Genomic DNA, 19,112 nt, shown 5'->3' with positions numbered 1-19,112 from the left:
TAGGTGTACCCTAAACTACTCTCGCAAAGCTTGTACATTTTAATTCTATACCTTGCCCACTTACTGGGAAGTTACAAGGGACTCGTCTATTGCAATGTTCTTTTTGGGGGTGTGCGCTTGTTGAAATTTGGTGCAGAAATGATTGACTGGCCTGATTTTGAATAGGCGGACATATGTGGGGTCATCACGGGGCGCACACTGCGCACTATCATTATAATGCAAAAATTATAAGTGCAGGAGAGAGGCTTAATAGGTGCACAAAGATGGTCGACCTGGGGGCCTTCATTAGGCCCCCAGGCAGCCATAGCAACCATCGCCCCCCCCCCCCACGATTGCGTTGTCGGGAGCACGATGAGCTGTTAGAGGGGGTCGCCCCCTCTTTCTAACGATTTAAATGCTGCGGTCGCTATTGACCGCAGCATTTAACGAGTTAAACGAGCAGGATCGCGCTCGAGCGCGATGCCGCTCGTTACTCTGAAGTGTCGGCTGTAACAAACAGAAGACACCCGCATCGTATGGAGCGGGTTCACTCCATGAGCCCGCTCCATACTTCCCCTACCCGACTTTGGCTTATGGATACGTCAAATGTTGGGAAGGGCATAACACTTGCTGCCCCTGAGTTAACCCTTGCTACCCGAGTCCCTAGTTACCCCTTGCTACCCCTATGTAACCCTTGCTGACCTGCACATCCCCTGGTACATATCCCCTGGTTAACCCTTTACCACCTGCCTGAACCCTTTACCTACCTGCACATCCCTTGTTAACCCTTTCACAGCTACCTGCACAGTCCCATAGTTAACCTGACTTCCCTGGTAACCCTTTATCCTCCACCTCTCTTGTTAGCCCTTAGTGTACAGGGACCGTTATTTAGAAGGGAGTGGGACAGAAATAGTGAGAGAATTACAACGTAACTTATCTGTATGTATTGTAAAGCAATGTGTGTATATATATATATATATATATATATATATATATATATATGTGTGTATGTTTGGTTTATACTGTACCACGTGTAGTGTTAGCGTATTCAATACATATGACGTTATTTATATATATTGGGATACACTGATATTATACTGTGATTATTTACGGTGAACTGTGTGTGGTGTATTTTATCTAAGGGTATGTTCACACTGAGTTCTTACAGGCAGAAAATTGTGCCTCAAAATTCCGTTTGGAATTTTGAGGCAGATTTTGATCTGCCTGCACGCCGTTTACCGCGTTTTTGCCTGCGGCCACTGAGCCCCAAGGGGCAAAAACGCAGCAAAATATACTTTCTCTGCCTCCCATTGATGCCAATGGGAGGTCAGAGACGTAAACGCCCAAAGATAGGGCACGTTGCTTCTTTTTTCCACAAGACTTTCTCCACTCGCGGGAAAAATCAATGGGAGGCACTTTTTGCCGTTTTTTGGCGCATTTTCTGCGTCAAATAACTTTGTGTGAACTGACCCGAAGTGTGATTACTGTTTGTATTAATAAATATTACCTTTATTTACTTACAATTGTATTCCCTTAACTAGTAGCAAAAGCAATTAGATTGACGTTAATATAAGAAAAAGGTAAGGGAACTAGGCATAACCCTAGGGACCCTGATAAAAGGAGGTAGTAGCAGTGGGCGATACTAGCAGGTGAACCCCACTATTATTACTACACGCCCTTTTACAGGCAGCACATCACCATGGCAGAAAAAACTTAAGGCCAGCAATAACGTATTAACCACTTGACGACAACCGACTGATTTATCCATCACAAAAGGGAGCTTGAAGTTGTAAGTAAAAAAAAACCTGGATTTTTTAAATGAAAAAGACATACAAATTAATAAAAATGAATTTATATTTATTGTCTTTACATTATTATTATTAACTTGTCTTATAAAATTCATGGTTCATATTACATGTCCTTTACAAGTACATGGAACAAATCTTTTACACAATTTAAAAATATAAATTTTACCTATTCCTCCTGAAGTACCAATACGAATAACAGTGACATCCGTGCATTTGGAATGATACAGTAGTTTGATCAGTTCATGAAGCATTATGGAAATAGATGGAATACCCATGCCGTGCTGAAAAATAATTAAGAGAAAAGTTAAAATAAATTTTTTTTTTTTTTTGAACTTGTAGAGTTGTTTGTACAATAAAAGTAATGTAACAGCAAATTAAGAATCTGAAGAACAGAAATAGACTGGAAAAAAAAAAGTTTAGGAGAAACAAGTTGATAATTAAAGAAATGGTCTACTTTAGGCTAAACATTTCCATAGTCCCTATTAAAGAGGACCTGACTCCTGACAGGAAATAATAGTAATACCTATAAAACAACAATTCTGACTCACCTTTTCTTAGAACTTTTGCATTTTGCAGTTTCTCCGCTTCCTGAAAATATATAAATAACTCGACAATTGGGCATTCACACTTTCCTTGTCAATAGGGTGTGTCCTTACACAGGCTAAGGCCGGATTTACACGAACATGTAATACGTCCGTGCAACGTGCGTGTTTTTACGCGTGTCGCACGTACCTATGCTAGTCTATGGGGCACTGCAGACAGTCAGTGATTTTTGCGCAGTGTGAGTCTGCTGCGTAAAACTCACGACAGGTCCTATATTTCTGAGTTTTTCTGCGGCCGCACAGCTCAGTATTGTAACACATGAATGTATGTGAGCGGGGCTGCGGCTGTGTAATACAGTCATTGTACCGCTCCGGAGTCCTGACAAGTGCGCGCGGTCAGCATGATGCGATGCGGCCAATGCTGCACTAATGAGCGGCGGCACTGAAGGCAGAACATGGCGGGTGCACTGCAAAACACCCCCATGCTCTGTCTTCAGTGCCTGAACCGCCGCTCATTAGTGCAGCGCCGGCCGCATTTCCTCATGCTGACCTCGCACGCACTTCCTGTCAGGAGCGGGGAAATAACTGTATTACACAGCCGCAGCCCCGCTGGCGGAGATCAGAGAAACCTCGAATCTCCGCCGTTATTCCTGTGAATGGTGCGATCACAGCGGACTGCAGCATTCAGGGGAAATAGAGGAGGGATGCCCCTTGGATCGCGTCACAGGGAATTCCTGTGACGCGATTGAGGGACATACCATATATGGGTAGAAAGCCCAGGGTCCATTGAAGGACCCAAGGGCTGTCTTACCATATTTCCTGTTAGGGCATACTTAGGTATGTTCTAACAGTTGCCTGTGTACTATCCGTACACAGGCTAATGTACTGCAATATAGATATATGCCAGTACATTAAAGTTAAAAAAATAAAGTAAAAAAAAAACTACATACACCTTTTTTACAATAAACATTAAAATAAGACTCAATACATAAAATATACACACATTCAGTATTGGCGCGGCCGTAATAACCTGCACAACAATTTTTTTGCATCATTTATGATGTGTACGCTGTAAAAAAAAAAAATACTGCTTTCAATCACTTATTGTGGGGCACGTGGTGTGATGATGAATTTAACCTCCATGTGTAACCCCATCATGTACCTTACATATTAACCCATTATGACTGAGAAACATGATGGGGTTAATTACTATTAATGTGAGGCACGTGGAGGTTAAATTTATCATCACACCACGCGCCTCACATCAGAAAATGGAAGAACTTTTTTATTACTGTTGGCAAGGCATCGAAATCGCAATACTAAACGAAGTATCGGTATCGAAGTCCAAATTCTGGTATCGTGACATCCCTAGTTAGCAGTAGTAACCACATTAGTTTCACCCAAAACGGACATGGCAAAATTATTCCCTGGGTTACCATTAGTAACAGCACGCATATCACATTTGACACTCTCGACATACTCAACTACGGCCTCTAGGGGCACACTTGAACTAATCTCCTCTTCTGTCTCGGCTGCTGTTTCTTTACCAGCCCGTTCACACACTGCATTCACTTGCTCAAACTGTGTGACATGTTCAGGTGTTACAGACAACTTAAGAGCAAGACAGGACATTATGTTAGGGTCATCACATACCCGTTGTGAGTAATTTTTTACCGACATTTTTGCAGGAAAGACATTTCTATCATCAGACCTTTAGAATTAGAAGTAGCATACACTGAAGAAGGCTTCCCAGTGATAGCCACCATGGTTATTGTCTTTCTCCCATAGCTGCCAGAAATGAGGAAAGTCTCTGCCAAGCACAAATTCCACATCAAGTGTCTCACATTTTATGAGTTTGTGCTGTATAGTCCTAAAATCAGTCTCAAAAGTAAGAAGAACAGTCTCTCCACTCTCAGGATTCTTCTTAATGAACAGCAAGATCTCTGGAAGCACTCTTGACACTGCCTGGGTAGGATCCAAATCAACATGTAGTAGGACTCTACCCACCACCAACTCCAAGGTCTTGATCTGCCATTCCTCTGGCATCTTGACAAAACAACTACTAAGTGCACATTTCTCCGGTTGATGGTACTTCACGCCCAGCTTCTTCGGCTGAGCAGCAGCCATTCACTTTGTTGCCCCCTAGCAACAGCATCATGGTGCCACAGACAACTTGACTTTTTAACACTTAGCCACTCAGAAACAGGACATCCGACCATGCAGCAATTTGCTCTCAGACACCTCCAGCCTGGCTCTGATTAGTTGCCCTTAGCAATGGCACTCACAGCTTCTATCTTTGGCATCCAAGCTCTTTGCTCTTGCTTGCAAACCTTTTCCAAATCCTTAGGAGTCACGGATATCAAGGCACCATGTGTTGTGGAGCATCCCCCTTGCGCAGAGGTCTGTTTATCTAGTGACACCTGCAGTTGAGCCCGCACAGACTCTCGCTCTGCTTCCAACTTGACACTTTGGGTATGACCATTTTATTTAGCAAGGTCTTCCTGCCGCTGTATCTGCCACATTTGTTTGACAAATTCCTCCATAAGATCCATTGCAACGGTCTCTGAACTTTCACAACTCAGCATAAACAGCCACTCTCCTCAGAGACAGTCACTTTCAAATATCCAGCTTCTGGCGTTTAAATTCCAGGTGCCTCTTTGTGCCCGCATTCTCCACCATATGTGACAACTTTGCGTAAGTTAGCTCACAGGATGGCTATCTCCAGGGTAAGATGGTGGCCACACTCAAGAATTTCCACTCCAACACAGAGGATTCGGTATGAAACTGGCCGCAACCAGCTTTATTGTCTTCAATACAGCAAGCAGTTTTACAAAACAGTACAAAATAAACCCTAGGCCGTCCAGCCTCTAACTAAACATTTAGCTTCCCTAGCTACACTACCGTTCAAAAGTTTGGAGTCACGCAGACAATTTTGTGTTTTCCATGAAAACTCACACTTATATTTATCAAATGAGTTGCAAAATGACTAGAAAATATAGTTGAGACATTGACAAGGTTAGAAATAATGATTTTTATTTTAAATAATAATTTTCTCCTTCAAACTTTGCTTTCGTCAAAGAATGCTCCATTTGCAGCAATTACAGCATTGCAGACCTTTGGCATTCTAGCTGTTAATTTGCTGAGGTAATCGGGAGAAATTTCACCCCATGCTTCTAGAAGGCCCTCCCACAAGTTGGATTGGCTTGATGGGCACTTCTTGCGTACCATACGGTCAAGCTGCTCCCACAACAGCTCTATGGGGTTGAGATCTGGTGACTGCGCTGGCCACTCCATTACAGATAGAATACCAGCTGCCTGCTTCTTCCCTAAATAGTTCTTGCATAATTTGGAGGTGTGCTTTGGGTCATTGTCCTGTTGTAGGATGAAATTGGCTCCAATCAAGCGCTGTCCACAGGGTATGGCATGGCGTTGCAAAATGGAGTGATAGCCCTCCTTATTCAAAATCCCTTTTACCTTGTACAAATCTCCCACTTTATCAGCACCAAAGCAACCCCAGACCATCACATTACCTTCAGCATGCTTGACAGATGGCGTCAGGCACTCTTCCAGCATCTTTTCAGTTGTTCTGCGTCTCACAAATGTTCTTCTGTGTGATCCAAACACCTCAAACTTCGATTCGTCTGTCCATAACACTTTTTTCCAATCTTCCTATGTCCAATATCTGTGTGCTTTTGCCCATATTAATCTTTTCCTTTTATTAGCCAGTCTCAGATATGGCTTTTTCTTTGCCACTCTGCCCTGAAGGCCAGCATCCCGGAGTCGCATCTTCACTATAGACGTTGACACTGGCGTTTTGCGGGTACTATTTAATGAAGCTGCCAGTTGAGGACCTGTGAGGCGTCTATTTCTCAAACTAGAGACTCTAATGTACTTGTCTTGTTGCTCAGTTGTGCAGCGGGGGCTCCCACTTCTCTTTCTACTCTGGTTAGAGCCTGTTTGTGCTGTCCTCTGAAGGGAGTAGTACACACCGTTGTAGGAAATCTTCCGTTTCTTTGCAATTTCTCGCATGGAATAGCCTTCATTTCTAAGAACAAGAATAGACTGTCGAGTTTCACATGAAAGCTCTCTTTTTCTAGCCATTTTGAGAGTTTAATCGAACCCACAAATGTAATGCTCCAGATTCTCAACTAGCTCAAAGGAAGGTCAGTTTTATAGCTCCTCTAAACAGAAAAACTGTTTACAGCGGTGCTAACATAATTGCACAAGGGTTTTCAAGTGTTTTCTAATCATCCATTAGCCTTCTAACACAGTTAGCAAACACAATGTACCATTAGAACACTGGAGTGATGTTTGCTGGAAATGGGCCTCTATACACCTATGTAGATATTGCATTAAAAAGCAGACGTTTGCAGCTAGAATAGTCATTTAGCACATTAACAATGTATAGAGTGTATTTCTGATTAATTTAATGTTATCTTCATTGAAAAAAAACTGTGCTTTTCTTTCAAAAATAAGGAAATTTCTAAGTGACCCTAAACTTTTGAACGTTAGTGTATAAAGGTAAATGGCCTTCTGCCCAACACAACACACATGTGCTTACCAGAGCTTCTGACTCCTGCAGGCTAGCAATTTCTGTATACCTCAGAGTGGGAGCCTTGTGTGGTTAGATCACACCTTTCTTAAAGGCGTACTCACAGCTGGCAGCTAATGAGACTCATAAGGCAGTCCAAACCCTGGACTGACCTGAAGACGGAGTGGAACTTTTACTATATATATATACACAGGGTGGGCCATTTATATGGATACACCTAAATAAAATGGGAATGGTTGGTGATATTAACTTCCTGTTTGTGGCACATTAGTATATGGGAGGGGGGAAACTTTTCAAGCTGGGTGTTGACCATGGCGGCCATTTTGAAGTTGGCCATTTTGTATCCAACTTTAGTTTTTTCAATGGGAAGAGGGTCATGTGACACATCAAACTTATCGAGAATTTCACAAGAAAAACAATGGTGTGCTTGGTTTTAACGTTACTTTATTCTTTCATGAGTTATTTACAAGCTTCTCTTTGTTTACAGCCATTGACATGTCGCAGAGGTTAATACGTGAGGAGATTGTGTTGATGTCTGGTGAACGCAGTACCCAGGTCATTGCAGCAGATTTCAATGCAAGACACCCTAAGAGACCACCCATCTCCCATGCTACAGTTTGCAAACTGCTTGCCACGTTTCGTGAAACTGGTTCAGTGTTGGATTTGCCCAAATGTGGACGCATGAAAACTGTCACTAATGAAGAAACATCAGTGGCTGCCCTAGCTTCATTCAGCAAGAGCCCACAGCGTAGCACTCGCCGCATGTCACTGGAGAGTGGCATCAGTCGAACATCCCTTCGGCGGATATTAGCTACTCACAAATGGCACCCTTACAAACTCCAGCTGCTGCAGCATCTCAACGAGGATGACCCAGATCGGCGCACTGAATTTGCAGAATGGGCAAAACAAAAATTGGAACAGGACCCTCAGTTTACACAGAACATTTTGTTCAGTGATGAGGCAAACTTTTATGTGAATGGTGAAGTTAACAAACAAAACCACCGCTATTGGTCTGACACTAACCCACATTGGATAGATCCCTCCAAGACTGTTGGAACACAAAAATTGATGGTATGGTTTGGTATATGGGGTACAAAGATAGTGGGGCCATTCTTCATCAATGGAAACCTCAAGGCCACGGGATATCTGAAATTGATACATGATGATGTGTTTCCCTCTTTATGCACTGAAACTGGCACGTTCCCTGAGTTTTTCGAGCAAGATGGTGCACCACCACATTATGGGTGTCAGGTCCGAGCATTCCTAGATGAACAGTTTCCTGGAAAGTGGATTGGTCGTCGTGGGCCAGTTGAATGGCCCCTAGGTCTCCCGTTCTGACCCCCTTAGGCTTTTATTTTTGGGGTCATCTGAAGGCAATTGTCTATGCTGTGAAGATACGAGATGTGCAGCAACTGAAACTACGGATACTGGAAGCCTGTGCTAACATTTCTTCTGCGGTGTTGCTATCAGTGTGTGAAGAGTGGGAGAAGAGGGTTGCATTGACAATCCAACACAATGGGCAGCACTTTGAACACATTTTATAAGTGGTCAGAAACTTGTAAATAACTCATGAAAGAATAAAGTAATGTTAAAACCAATCACACCATTGTTTTTCTTGTGAAATTCTCGATAAGTTTGATGTGTCACATGACCCTATTCCCATTGAAAAAACTAAAGTTGGTGTTAGGGATCTGCCAGGTACTTCATCTAGCTATACTCCTGGGATTAATCAATCCACACCTGAGGCCAGACCTGCTCGACTGACACCATCTCCCACCAACCAGGGTGGCAGGCTCAGGAGTGGGAGAGCCTATCTCGGCCTGGTCTCTCGGAGTTAGCTCCGCCCCCTGTCCTTTATTACCTGCCCTGTGCTCTCCCTCAGTGCTTGTAATTCTTTTGGATTCCTGGCCCCACTGCTGCTTGCTCCAGCCTGCTTCTGCCGTGCTTCTGCCTTGCTGCAGTTCTGCTTGACCTGCTTGCTTGCCCTGGCTTGCTTCTGTCTCCGTGCCTGCTCGGGTGTACTCACTTCGTCCTGGTCCTGACTGTTCGTTCGCCGCCCCGTTTCCTCGTGGCGTTCCGTGGCTACTGCCCCTTCCCTTGCGTGTTCCCTGTTTGTCTTCCTGTGCACTTAGCCAGCGTAGGGACCGCCGCCCAGTTGTACCTCGTCGCCTAGGGCGGGTCGTTGCAAGTAGGCAGGGACAGGGCGGTGGGTAGATTAGGGCTCACTTTCCCTTCACCTCCTTCCTGCCATTACATAATTACAAGCCCTTACCTAGTCTACCATTTCTCCTACGCTGACGCTATCATGGACCCCCTTGAGACCCTGACCCAGCAGATGCAGGGCCTCTCCCTACAGGTCCAGGCCCTGGCCCAAAGGGTCAATCAGGGTGACGCTGCTTTAGTAGTACCCCTCACCTCACCTCTAGAACCCGACCTCAAGTTACCTGACCGGTTTTCAGGGGACCGTAAGACGTTTCTCTCCTTCCGGGAGAGTTGCAGACTGTATTTCCGCCTAAAGCCCCACTCCTCAGGTTCCGAGAACCAGCGGGTGGGTATCATCATATCCCGACTCCAGGAAGGGCCCCAAGAGTGGGCCTTCTCCTTGGCTCCTGACGCCCCTGAACTTTCCTCTGTTGATCGTTTTTTCTCTGCCCTCGGACTCATTTACGACGAGACTGACAGGACTGCTTTAGCCGAGAGTCAGCTGGTGACCTTACGTCAGGGTAGGAGACCGGTTGAGGAATACTGTTCTGATTTTAGGAAGTGGTGCGTAGCTTCTCAGTGGAACGATCCGGCCCTAAGGTGCCAGTTTAGGTTAGGATTATCTGACGCCCTGAAGGATCTGCTGGTTAGCTACCCCTCGCCTGACTCCCTTGACCAGGTTATGGCCCTAGCAGTACGACTTGACCGACGTCTCAGGGAACGTCAGCTAGAACGCTTCAGTGTGCTCCCCTCTGACTTTTCTGCGATTCCCCCCGAGGTCCCGTCTCCTCGCCCCTCCACGGAGGACTCGGAGGTACCTATGCAACTCGGGGCCTCCATGTCCCCTCGACAACGTAGGGAGTTTCGCAGAATGAATGGTCTCTGCTTCTACTGTGGGGACGACAAGCATCTACTGAACACCTGTCCCAGGCGCAAGAATAAGAAGCCGGAAAACTTTCCGCGCCTAAGTGATCATCGGGGAGGTCACTTTGGCGCACAGGTATTTCCCGTTAATGTGAAACGCAATAAAATTTTGCTTCCCTTTCAGGTCTCGTTTGCTGGCCGGTCTGCCACGGGCAGTGCTTTCGTGGATTCTGGCTCATCTGCTAATATCATGTCTGTGGATTTTGCTATGTCTCTAAAGATGCCTTGTATTGATTTACCTTATCCCATCCCTGTAGTAGGAATCGACTCAACCCCCCTTGCTAATGGTTATTTTACTCAGCATACTCCTGTTTTTGAACTCCTGGTTGGCTCCATGCATTTGGAGCAGTGCTCTGTACTGGTGATGCAGGGATTATCGTCTGATCTGGTATTAGGTCTTCCCTGGTTGCAGTTGCATAATCCCACATTTGATTGGAATACTGGGGATCTCACCAAATGGGGTAATGAATGTCTTATGTCATGTCTTTCTGTTAACTCTATTTCTCCCCGGGAGGAGGTAAACACGCTTCCTGAGTTTGTTCAGGACTTCGCCGATGTGTTTTCTAAGGAGGCCTCCGAGGTGTTGCCCCCCCATAGAGATTACGATTGCGCTATCGATTTGGTGCCTGGTGCCAAGCTTCCTAAGGGTAGGATATTTAATCTTTCATGTCCTGAACGTGAAGCGATGAGGGTGTATATCCAAGAATGCCTGGCCAAGGGTTTCATTCGCCCCTCGACTTCTCCTGTAGGTGCTGGCTTCTTCTTCGTGGGGAAGAAGGATGGTGGTCTTAGGCCGTGCATTGATTATCGTAACCTGAATAAGGTCACCGTAAGGAACCAGTACCCACTTCCTTTGATTCCGGATCTTTTTAATCAGGTTCAGGGAGCCCAATGGTTTTCTAAGTTCGATCTACGGGGGGCATATAACCTTATCCGCATCAAAGAGGGGGATGAGTGGAAAACTGCGTTCAACACACCCGAGGGTCATTTCGAATACCTGGTCATGCCCTTTGGGTTGTGTAATGCCCCTGCTGTCTTCCAGAATTTTATTAATGAAATCCTGAGAGAGTACCTGGGTAATTTTCTTGTTGTGTACCTTGATGACATACTGGTGTTTTCCAAGGACTGGTCCTCCCACGTGGAGCATGTCAGGAAGGTGCTCCAGGTCCTTCGGGAGAATAATCTGTTTGCTAAGACTGAAAAATGTGTCTTTGGGGTACAGGAGATACCATTTTTAGGGCAAATCCTCACTCCTCATGAATTCCGCATGGACCCTGCCAAGGTTCAAGCTGTGGCGGAATGGGTCCAACCTGCCTCCCTTAAGGCGTTACAGTGTTTTTTAGGGTTCGCCAACTATTACAGGAGATTTATTGCCAACTTCTCGGTCGTCGCTAAGCCTCTTACGGACCTTACCCGCAAGGGTGCCGATGTCCTCCATTGGCCCCCTGAGGCCGTCCAGGCCTTTGAGACTCTCAAGAAGTGCTTTATCTCGGCCCCCGTGCTGATTCAGCCCAACCAAGAGGAGCCATTTATTGTGGAGGTTGACGCTTCCGAGGTGGGAGTGGGGGCCGTCTTGTCCCAGGGTACCAGCTCCCTCACCCATCTCCGCCCCTGTGCTTACTTCTCTAGGAAGTTTTCGCCCACGGAGAGTAACTATGATATTGGTAACCGCGAACTTCTAGCCATTAAATGGGCTTTTGAGGAGTGGCGGCACTTCCTGGAGGGGGCCAGACACCAGGTAACGGTCCTTACGGATCACAAGAATCTGGTTTTCCTAGAATCGGCCCGGAGGCTTAATCCTAGACAAGCTCGGTGGGCACTATTCTTTACCAGATTTAATTTCTTGGTTACCTATAGGGCTGGGTCCAAGAATATTAAGGCTGACGCTCTGTCACGTAGTTTCATGGCCAATCCTCCTTCCGAGAAGGATCCCGCTTGTATTTTACCCCCTGGTATAATCGTCTCTGCCACGGATTCTGATTTAGCTTCTGATATCGCGGCTGATCAGGGTGCAGCTCCCGGGAACGTCCCTGGGGACAAACTGTTTGTTCCCCTGCAATACCGGCTGAGGGTACTCAGGGAAAACCATGACTCCGCTCTATCTGGTCATCCTGGCATCTTGGGCACCAAACACCTCATTACCAGAAACTATTGGTGGCCTGGGTTGCCTAAAGATGTTAGGGCTTACGTCGCCGCTTGTGAGGTTTGCGCTAGGTCCAAAACCCCTAGGTCCTGACCTGCGGGCCTACTACGTTCCTTGCCCATTCCCCAGAGACCTTGGACCCATATCTCCATGGATTTTATCACCGATTTGCCTCCATCTCAGGGCAAGTCGGTGGTGTGGGTGGTAGTCGACCGCTTCAGCAAGATGTGCCACTTTGTGCCCCTTAAGAAGCTACCTAACGCCAAGACGTTAGCTTCTTTGTTTGTGAAACACATCCTGCGTCTCCATGGGGCCCCAGTCAATATCGTTTCTGACAGAGGGGTACAATTTGTTTCCTTATTTTGGAGAGCTTTTTGTAAAAAGTTGGAGATTGATCTGTCCTTCTCCTCCGCCTTCCATCCCGAAACTAACGGCCAAACGGAAAGGACCAACCAATCCCTGGAACAATATTTAAGGTGTTTCATCTCTGACTGTCAATTCGATTGGGTCTCATTCCTTCCCCTTGCTGAATTTTCCCTGAATAACCGGGTCAGTAACTCGTCAGGGGTCTCCCCGTTTTTCTGTAATTTCGGGTTTAACCCAAGGTTCTCCTCCGTCTCCCCTGGTTGTTCCAATAATCCTGAGGTAGAGGAGGTTCATCGGGAACTGTGCACTGTCTGGGCCCAGGTTCAGAAGAACCTAGAGGCGTCCCAGAGCAAAAGATTCAGGCGGATAGTAGACGTTCTGCTAACCCCCGGTTTGTCGTCGGGGATTTGGTCTGGTTGTCGTCCAGGAACTTGCGCCTTAAGGTCCCGTCCAGGAAGTTTGCTCCCCGATTTATTGGACCTTATAAGATCATTGAAGTCCTCAACCCTGTATCCTTCCGTCTGGAGCTCCCCCCATCCTTTCGCATACATGACGTCTTCCATGCCTCCCTCCTTAAACGCTGCTCCCCGTCCTGGTCCCCCTCGAGGATACCTCCTGTTCCCGTTCTCACCCCTGAGGGGGTGGAATTCAAGGTGGCCAAGATTATGGACAGTAGGATGGTCCAGGGCTCCCTCCAGTACCTGGTCCATTGGAGAGGATACGGGCCGGAGGAGAGGACTTGGGTACCTGCCCGTGATGTTCACGCTGGGCTATTGATCAGGAGGTTCCACCTCCTCTTCCCCACTAAACCGGGTCCCCTTAGTAAGGGTCCGGTGGCCCCTCATAAAAGGGGGAGTACTGTTAGGGATCTGCCAGGTACTTCATCTAGCTATACTCCTGGGATTAATCAATCCACACCTGAGGCCAGACCTGCTCGACTGACACCATCTCCCACCAACCAGGGTGGCAGGCTTAGGAGTGGGAGAGCCTATCGCGGCCTGGTCTCTCGGAGTTAGCTCCGCCCCCTGCCCTTTATTACCTGCCCTGTGCTCTCCCTCAGTGCTTGTAATTCTTTTGGATTCCTGGCCCCACTGCTGCTTGCTCCAGCCTGCTTCTGCCGTGCTTCTGCCTTGCTGCAGTTCTGCTTGACCTGCTTGCTTGCCCTGGCTTGCTTCTGTCTCCGTGCCTGCTCGGGTGTACTCACTTCGTCCTGGTCCTGACTGTTCGTTCGCCGCCCCGTTTCCTCGTGGCGTTCCGTGGCTACTGCCCCTTCCCTTGCGTGTTCCCTCTTTGTCTTCCTGTGCACTTAGCCAGCGTAGGGACCGCCGCCCAGTTGTACCTCGTCGCCTAGGGCGGGTCGTTGCAAGTAGGCAGGGACAGGGCGGTGGGTAGATTAGGGCTCACTTTCCCTTCACCTCCTTCCTGCCATTACAGTTGGATACAAAATGGGCAACTTCAAAATGGCCGCCATGGTCAACACCCAGCTTGAAAAGTTTCCCCCCTCCAATATACTAATGTGCCACAAACAGGAAGTTAATATCACCAACCATTCCCATTTTATTTATGTGTATCCATGTAAATGGCCCACCCTGTGTATATATGTATATATATATATATATATATATATATATATATATATATATATATACACATACACACACACACATACACACTGTCACCCTGGATCGCTGTGAGCATATAAGAGGGCTATAAGGCTATATTCAGATGACGTGAATAGAAGGGCAGTTAACAACGGATCAACTGTCAGTTTTTCATGCCTGTTTTGCATCAATTTGTCTCAAAATTTGAATCCATTTCCCAGCCGTCTGACCGTTTTTCACCTACATTTGCCATCCATTTTTCATGGACGTTAAAAAATTGTTGAATTTTATTCGCGAGGGTTTTTTTTGTCGCAGCCACCTGAAAACACCACAGTGCCCATATAGATAGTGACACAATGCCACTGTACATAGTGCCACATTGCCCACTGTAGATAGTGCCAGTGCCCACATAGATAGTGGCTACTGTAAATAGTGCAACAGTACCCACATAGTGCCACAGTTCCCACTGTAGATAGTGCCCACATAGTGCCACACACAATGCCCATGTAGATAGTGCCAGAGTGTCCCCTGTAGATAGTGCCCATATAATGCCACAGTGCCCATGTAAATAGTGCCACATCTCCTGTATATAGCACCCCCTGTGAACCCCACCACACCCCCTGTAGATAGTGCCCCCTGAAGATAGTGCCAGCCCCTTCAGATAGCACCACCCCCCACAGATAGCGCCACCCCTTGCAGATAGCACCTCCCCCTGCAGATTAAATAATCCCCCCTGTAGATATCGCCACCCCCCTGTAGATAGCAACATTCCCTGCAGACAGCGCCACTTCTCCTGTAAATAGTGCCACTCTCCCTGTATGTATCAGCACCCCCCCCCCTGTAATTGGCACCCCCTTTCTGTAAATAGCACAATGATAGCTCCTTGTATGAGCAGAATCCTTCTGGTCGGGATTCCACTCCTAGAGGGAGCCCCTGATGTCTCTGTATATATTTGCACAGTGACATTAGGTGCTAACTCTAAGGGACTATATACAGGATTATGTGACAATAAATAGCATTATAAGTGACAGCCAGCACGGTTTTACTAAGGACAAAAGTTGTCAAACTAACCTAATCTGTTTTTATGAAGAGGTGAGCAGAAGTCTAGACAGAGGGGCCGCTGTGGATTTAGTGTTTTTGGACTTTGCAAAGGCATTTGACACTGTCCCCCATAGACGCCTAATGGGTAAATTAAGGACTATAGGTTTAGAAAATATAGTTTGTAATTGGATTGAGAATTGGCTCAAGGACCGTATCCAGAGAGTTGTGGTCAATGATTCCTTCTCTGAATGGTCACCGGTTATAAGTGGTGTACCCCAGGGTTCAGTGCTGGTACCACTATTATTCAACTTATTTATTAATGATATAGAGGAAGGGATTAATAGCACTATTTCTATTTTTGCAGATGACACCAAGCTATGTAATATAGTTCAGACTATGGAAGATGTTCATGAATTACAGGCAGATTTAAACAAACTAAGTGTTTGGGCGTCCACTTGGCAAATGAAGTTTAATGTAGATAAATGTAAAGTTATGCATCTTGGTACCAACAACCTGCATGCATCATATGTCCTAGGGGGCGCTACACTGGCGGATTCACTTGTTGAGAAGGATCTGGGTGTACTTGTAAATCATAAACTCAATAACAGCATGCAGTGTCAATCAGCTGCTTCAAAGGCCAGCAGGATATTGTCGTGTATTAAAAGAGGCATGGACTCGCGGGACAGGGATGTAATAATGCCACTTTACAAAGCATTAGTGAGGCCTCATCTAGAATATGCAGTTCAGTTCTGGGCTCCAGTTCATAGAAAGGATGCCCTGGAGTTGGAAAAAATACAAAGAAGAGCAACGAAGCTAATAAGGGGCATGGAGAATTTAAGTTATGAGGAAAGATTGAAAGAATTAAACCTATTTAGCCTTGAAAAAAGACGACTAAGGGGGGACATGATTAACTTATATAAATATATTAATGGCACATACAAAAAATATGGTGAAATCCTGTTCCTTGTAAAACCCCCTCAAAAAACAAGGGGGCACTCCCTCCGTCTGGAGAAAAAAAGGTTCAAGCTGCAGAGGCGACAAGGCTTCTTTACAGTGAGAACTGTGAATTTATGGAATAGCCTACCGCAGGAGCTGGTCACAGCAGGGACAGTAGATGGCTTTAAAAAAGGGTTAGATAATTTCCTAGAACAAAAAAATATCAGCTCCTATGTGTAGAAATTTTTCCTTCCCTTTTCCCTTCCCTTGGTTGAACTTGATGGACATGTGTCTTTTTTCAGCCGTACTAACTATGTAACTATGTATGTTCACACGTAGTCAACAAAAACGTCTGAAAATCCAGAGCTGTTTTCAAGGGAAAACAGACCCTGCTTTTCAGACGTTTTTTTACCAACTCGCATTTTTCGCGGCGTTTTCACGCCGTTTTCACGGCGTTTTTTACGTCCGTTTTTGGAGCTGTTTTCATTGGAGTCTATGAGAAAACAGCTCCAAAAACGTCCAAAGAAGTGTCCTGCACTTCTTTTGACGAGGCTGTATTTTTACGCGTCGTCGTTTGACAGCTGTCAAACGATGACCCGTAAATAACAGGTCGTCTGCACAGTACGTCGGCAAACCCATTCAAATGAATGGGCAGATGTTTGCCAACGTCTTGTAGCCCTATTTTCAGACGTAAAATGAGGCATAATACGCCTCGTTTACGTCTGAAATTTGGCCGTGTGAACAAACCCTTAAAGAGGAATCCCCTGCTTCAGCGTCGGCAGCACTGTGGCTGGGGATTCCGCTCCAGGAGTAGCCCCTGACGTCAATGTCCATATATGGATAGTGACGCCAGGGGCTTCTCCAGTAGCGGACACCCCTGCACAGAGCGATTTGACACCGGGGATTCTGCTCATAGAGTGCCGCTGACGTTACTGTCCATATAGGGATAGTGATGCCAGGAGCTTCTCCAGTAACAGAATCCCTGGTCAGAGTGTCGGCAGGGGATTCCGCTCCAACAGAGAGCCTCGGACGTCAGTGTCCAACTGTCACTGTCCATATATGTATAGTAACGCCAGTAGCGGAATCTCCGGTCAAAGTGTCGGCTGGGGATTCCGCTCCTAGAGAGAGCACTTGACGGTGGACAGTGATCGTCAGGGGCTCTCTCTAGGAATCCCCGGCACAGAGCGATCTGACACCGGGGATTCCGCTCCTAGTGGGAGTTTAGGTGACACTATCTACTGGGTGGGTTGCTATCTATGGGGGGGGGGGACTATTTACAGCGGAGACAAAGAGACGTTGGGGGCTCCCTCTAGGAGGGAAGTCCCCGGCCAGAGAGCTGGCTGTTGATTCCGCTCCTAGGGGGAGCAGAATCTGCAGGAGGTTTTGCGCTATCTACAGGGGGTTGTGTGCGGCACTATCTACAGTGGAGTGTGTAGTCCGGGGCGCTTTAAGCCCCAGCAGACATGAGAGTGCAGCACTGCACTCATTAAACCCTGTTCAAGGCTGTCAACGTTTATACACGTGGCAACTGCACGGGGCATCGGCAGTTGGAACTTATATAGGCATATGGCAGTCGTGATGGGGTAAGTAAAATAATGTAAAAAAATTAAAATAAACATAATTGGTATCGCCACATCTGTAAAATTCTCGACTATCAAACATACTGTTATTTATCCTACACTGTGAACACAGAGAAAAATCAAAACGCCGGATTTGCTGTTTTTTATCACCACCCCCCAAAAAATTTTTTTTATAAAGAGTGATCAAAAAGTTGTATGTACCCCAAAATGGTACCAATAAAAACTGCAGCTTTCCCTGCAAAATAGAAGCCCTCACACACGAAAAAACTATAAACATTTTGGTATTGCCGAAACTGCGTTGACCCGCAGAATAAAGTTTTAGCACACACTGTAAAAACGAAACCCAACACACAATGAAGGAATTGATTCTTTTTTTCCATTCCACCCACGGAATAATTTTTAAAATGTTCAAAATGTACATCTCAGGCCTCATGCACACGACCGTAAAAACTCCCGTTATTACGGGTCGTAATTACGACCCGTAATAACGGGCTCATAGACTTCTATTGGCGACGGGTGCCTTCCCGTTTTCTCACGGGAAGGTGCCCGTGCCGTTGAAAAAGATAGAACATGTCCTATTTCAGGCCGTAATAACGGCACGGACAGTCCATAGAAGTCTATGGAGCTCTCGTAATGACGGGTGGCTACATGTGTGCACCCGTCATTACGGCAGCGTTGCTAAGCGACGTCAGTAAATAGTCACTGTCCAGGGAGCTGAAAGAGTTAACTGATCGGCAGTAACTCTTTCAGCACCCTGGACAGTGACTACCGATCAGTATAAACCTGTAAAAAATAAAAATAAAAGACGTTCATACTTACCGAGAACTTCCTGCTTCCTCCAGTCCGGTCTCCCGCCCGTTGCCTTGGTGACGCGTCCCTCTCGAAATCCGGCCCGACGTCTTGGATGACATTTCAGGCCATGTGACCGCTGCAGCCAATCACAGGTCAATCACAGGCTGCAGCGGTCACATGGACTGCCGCGTCATCCAGGGATGTCGGGCTGGATGTGAAGAGAGGGACGCGTCACCAAGACAACGGCCGGGTAAGTATGAATTTCTTTAACTTTTATTACAGATAGGGCTGTCCCTTCTCTCTATCCTGCACTGATAGAGAGAAGGGGCTGCCGATTAGTGCAGTGCTATTTTGCCGCCAAAAACGTGCCCGTAAATACGGGTGGAATACGGGTGACACCGGACCCATATTTACGGGCACGGGTTCGTAAATACTGGTGCAAAACGGGTCGAATACGTTTGACACCGGACCCGTATTTACGCCAGTATATACGGGTGGGAAAAAATACGGTCGTGTGCATGAGGCCTTATACAGTACAAAATTCAGCATCCAAAGGTAAATAAAGGAATTTTTAAAATCTCACACATATATATATTGTAAGACAGTGACAGGACAGGAAAAGTTTTTGGGGACTGCTATATTTCCC

At 46.3% G+C, this 19,112-nt stretch overlaps 1 protein-coding gene across 3 annotated transcripts in view; it reads right to left on the bottom strand.

Moving 5' to 3' along the window:
• UPP1 (uridine phosphorylase 1) overlaps positions 1-19,112 on the bottom strand; it is a 209,764-nt gene that overhangs the window by 81,099 nt on the left and 109,553 nt on the right. For all 3 annotated transcript variants that reach the window (XM_075828559.1, XM_075828557.1, XM_075828558.1), the window contains exon 5: positions 1,954-2,068. In XM_075828559.1, the coding sequence (XP_075684674.1) occupies positions 1,954-2,068 (115 nt within the window). The remainder of the gene's footprint in view (positions 1-1,953; positions 2,069-19,112) is intronic.

Source organism: Rhinoderma darwinii, chromosome 5 (assembly GCF_050947455.1).
Source record: "Rhinoderma darwinii isolate aRhiDar2 chromosome 5, aRhiDar2.hap1, whole genome shotgun sequence".
NCBI classification, from domain to species: Eukaryota; Metazoa; Chordata; class Amphibia; order Anura; family Rhinodermatidae; genus Rhinoderma; species Rhinoderma darwinii.
Note: the sequence above shows the minus strand (reverse complement) of the source record. Positions and strands in the feature narration are given on the sequence as shown.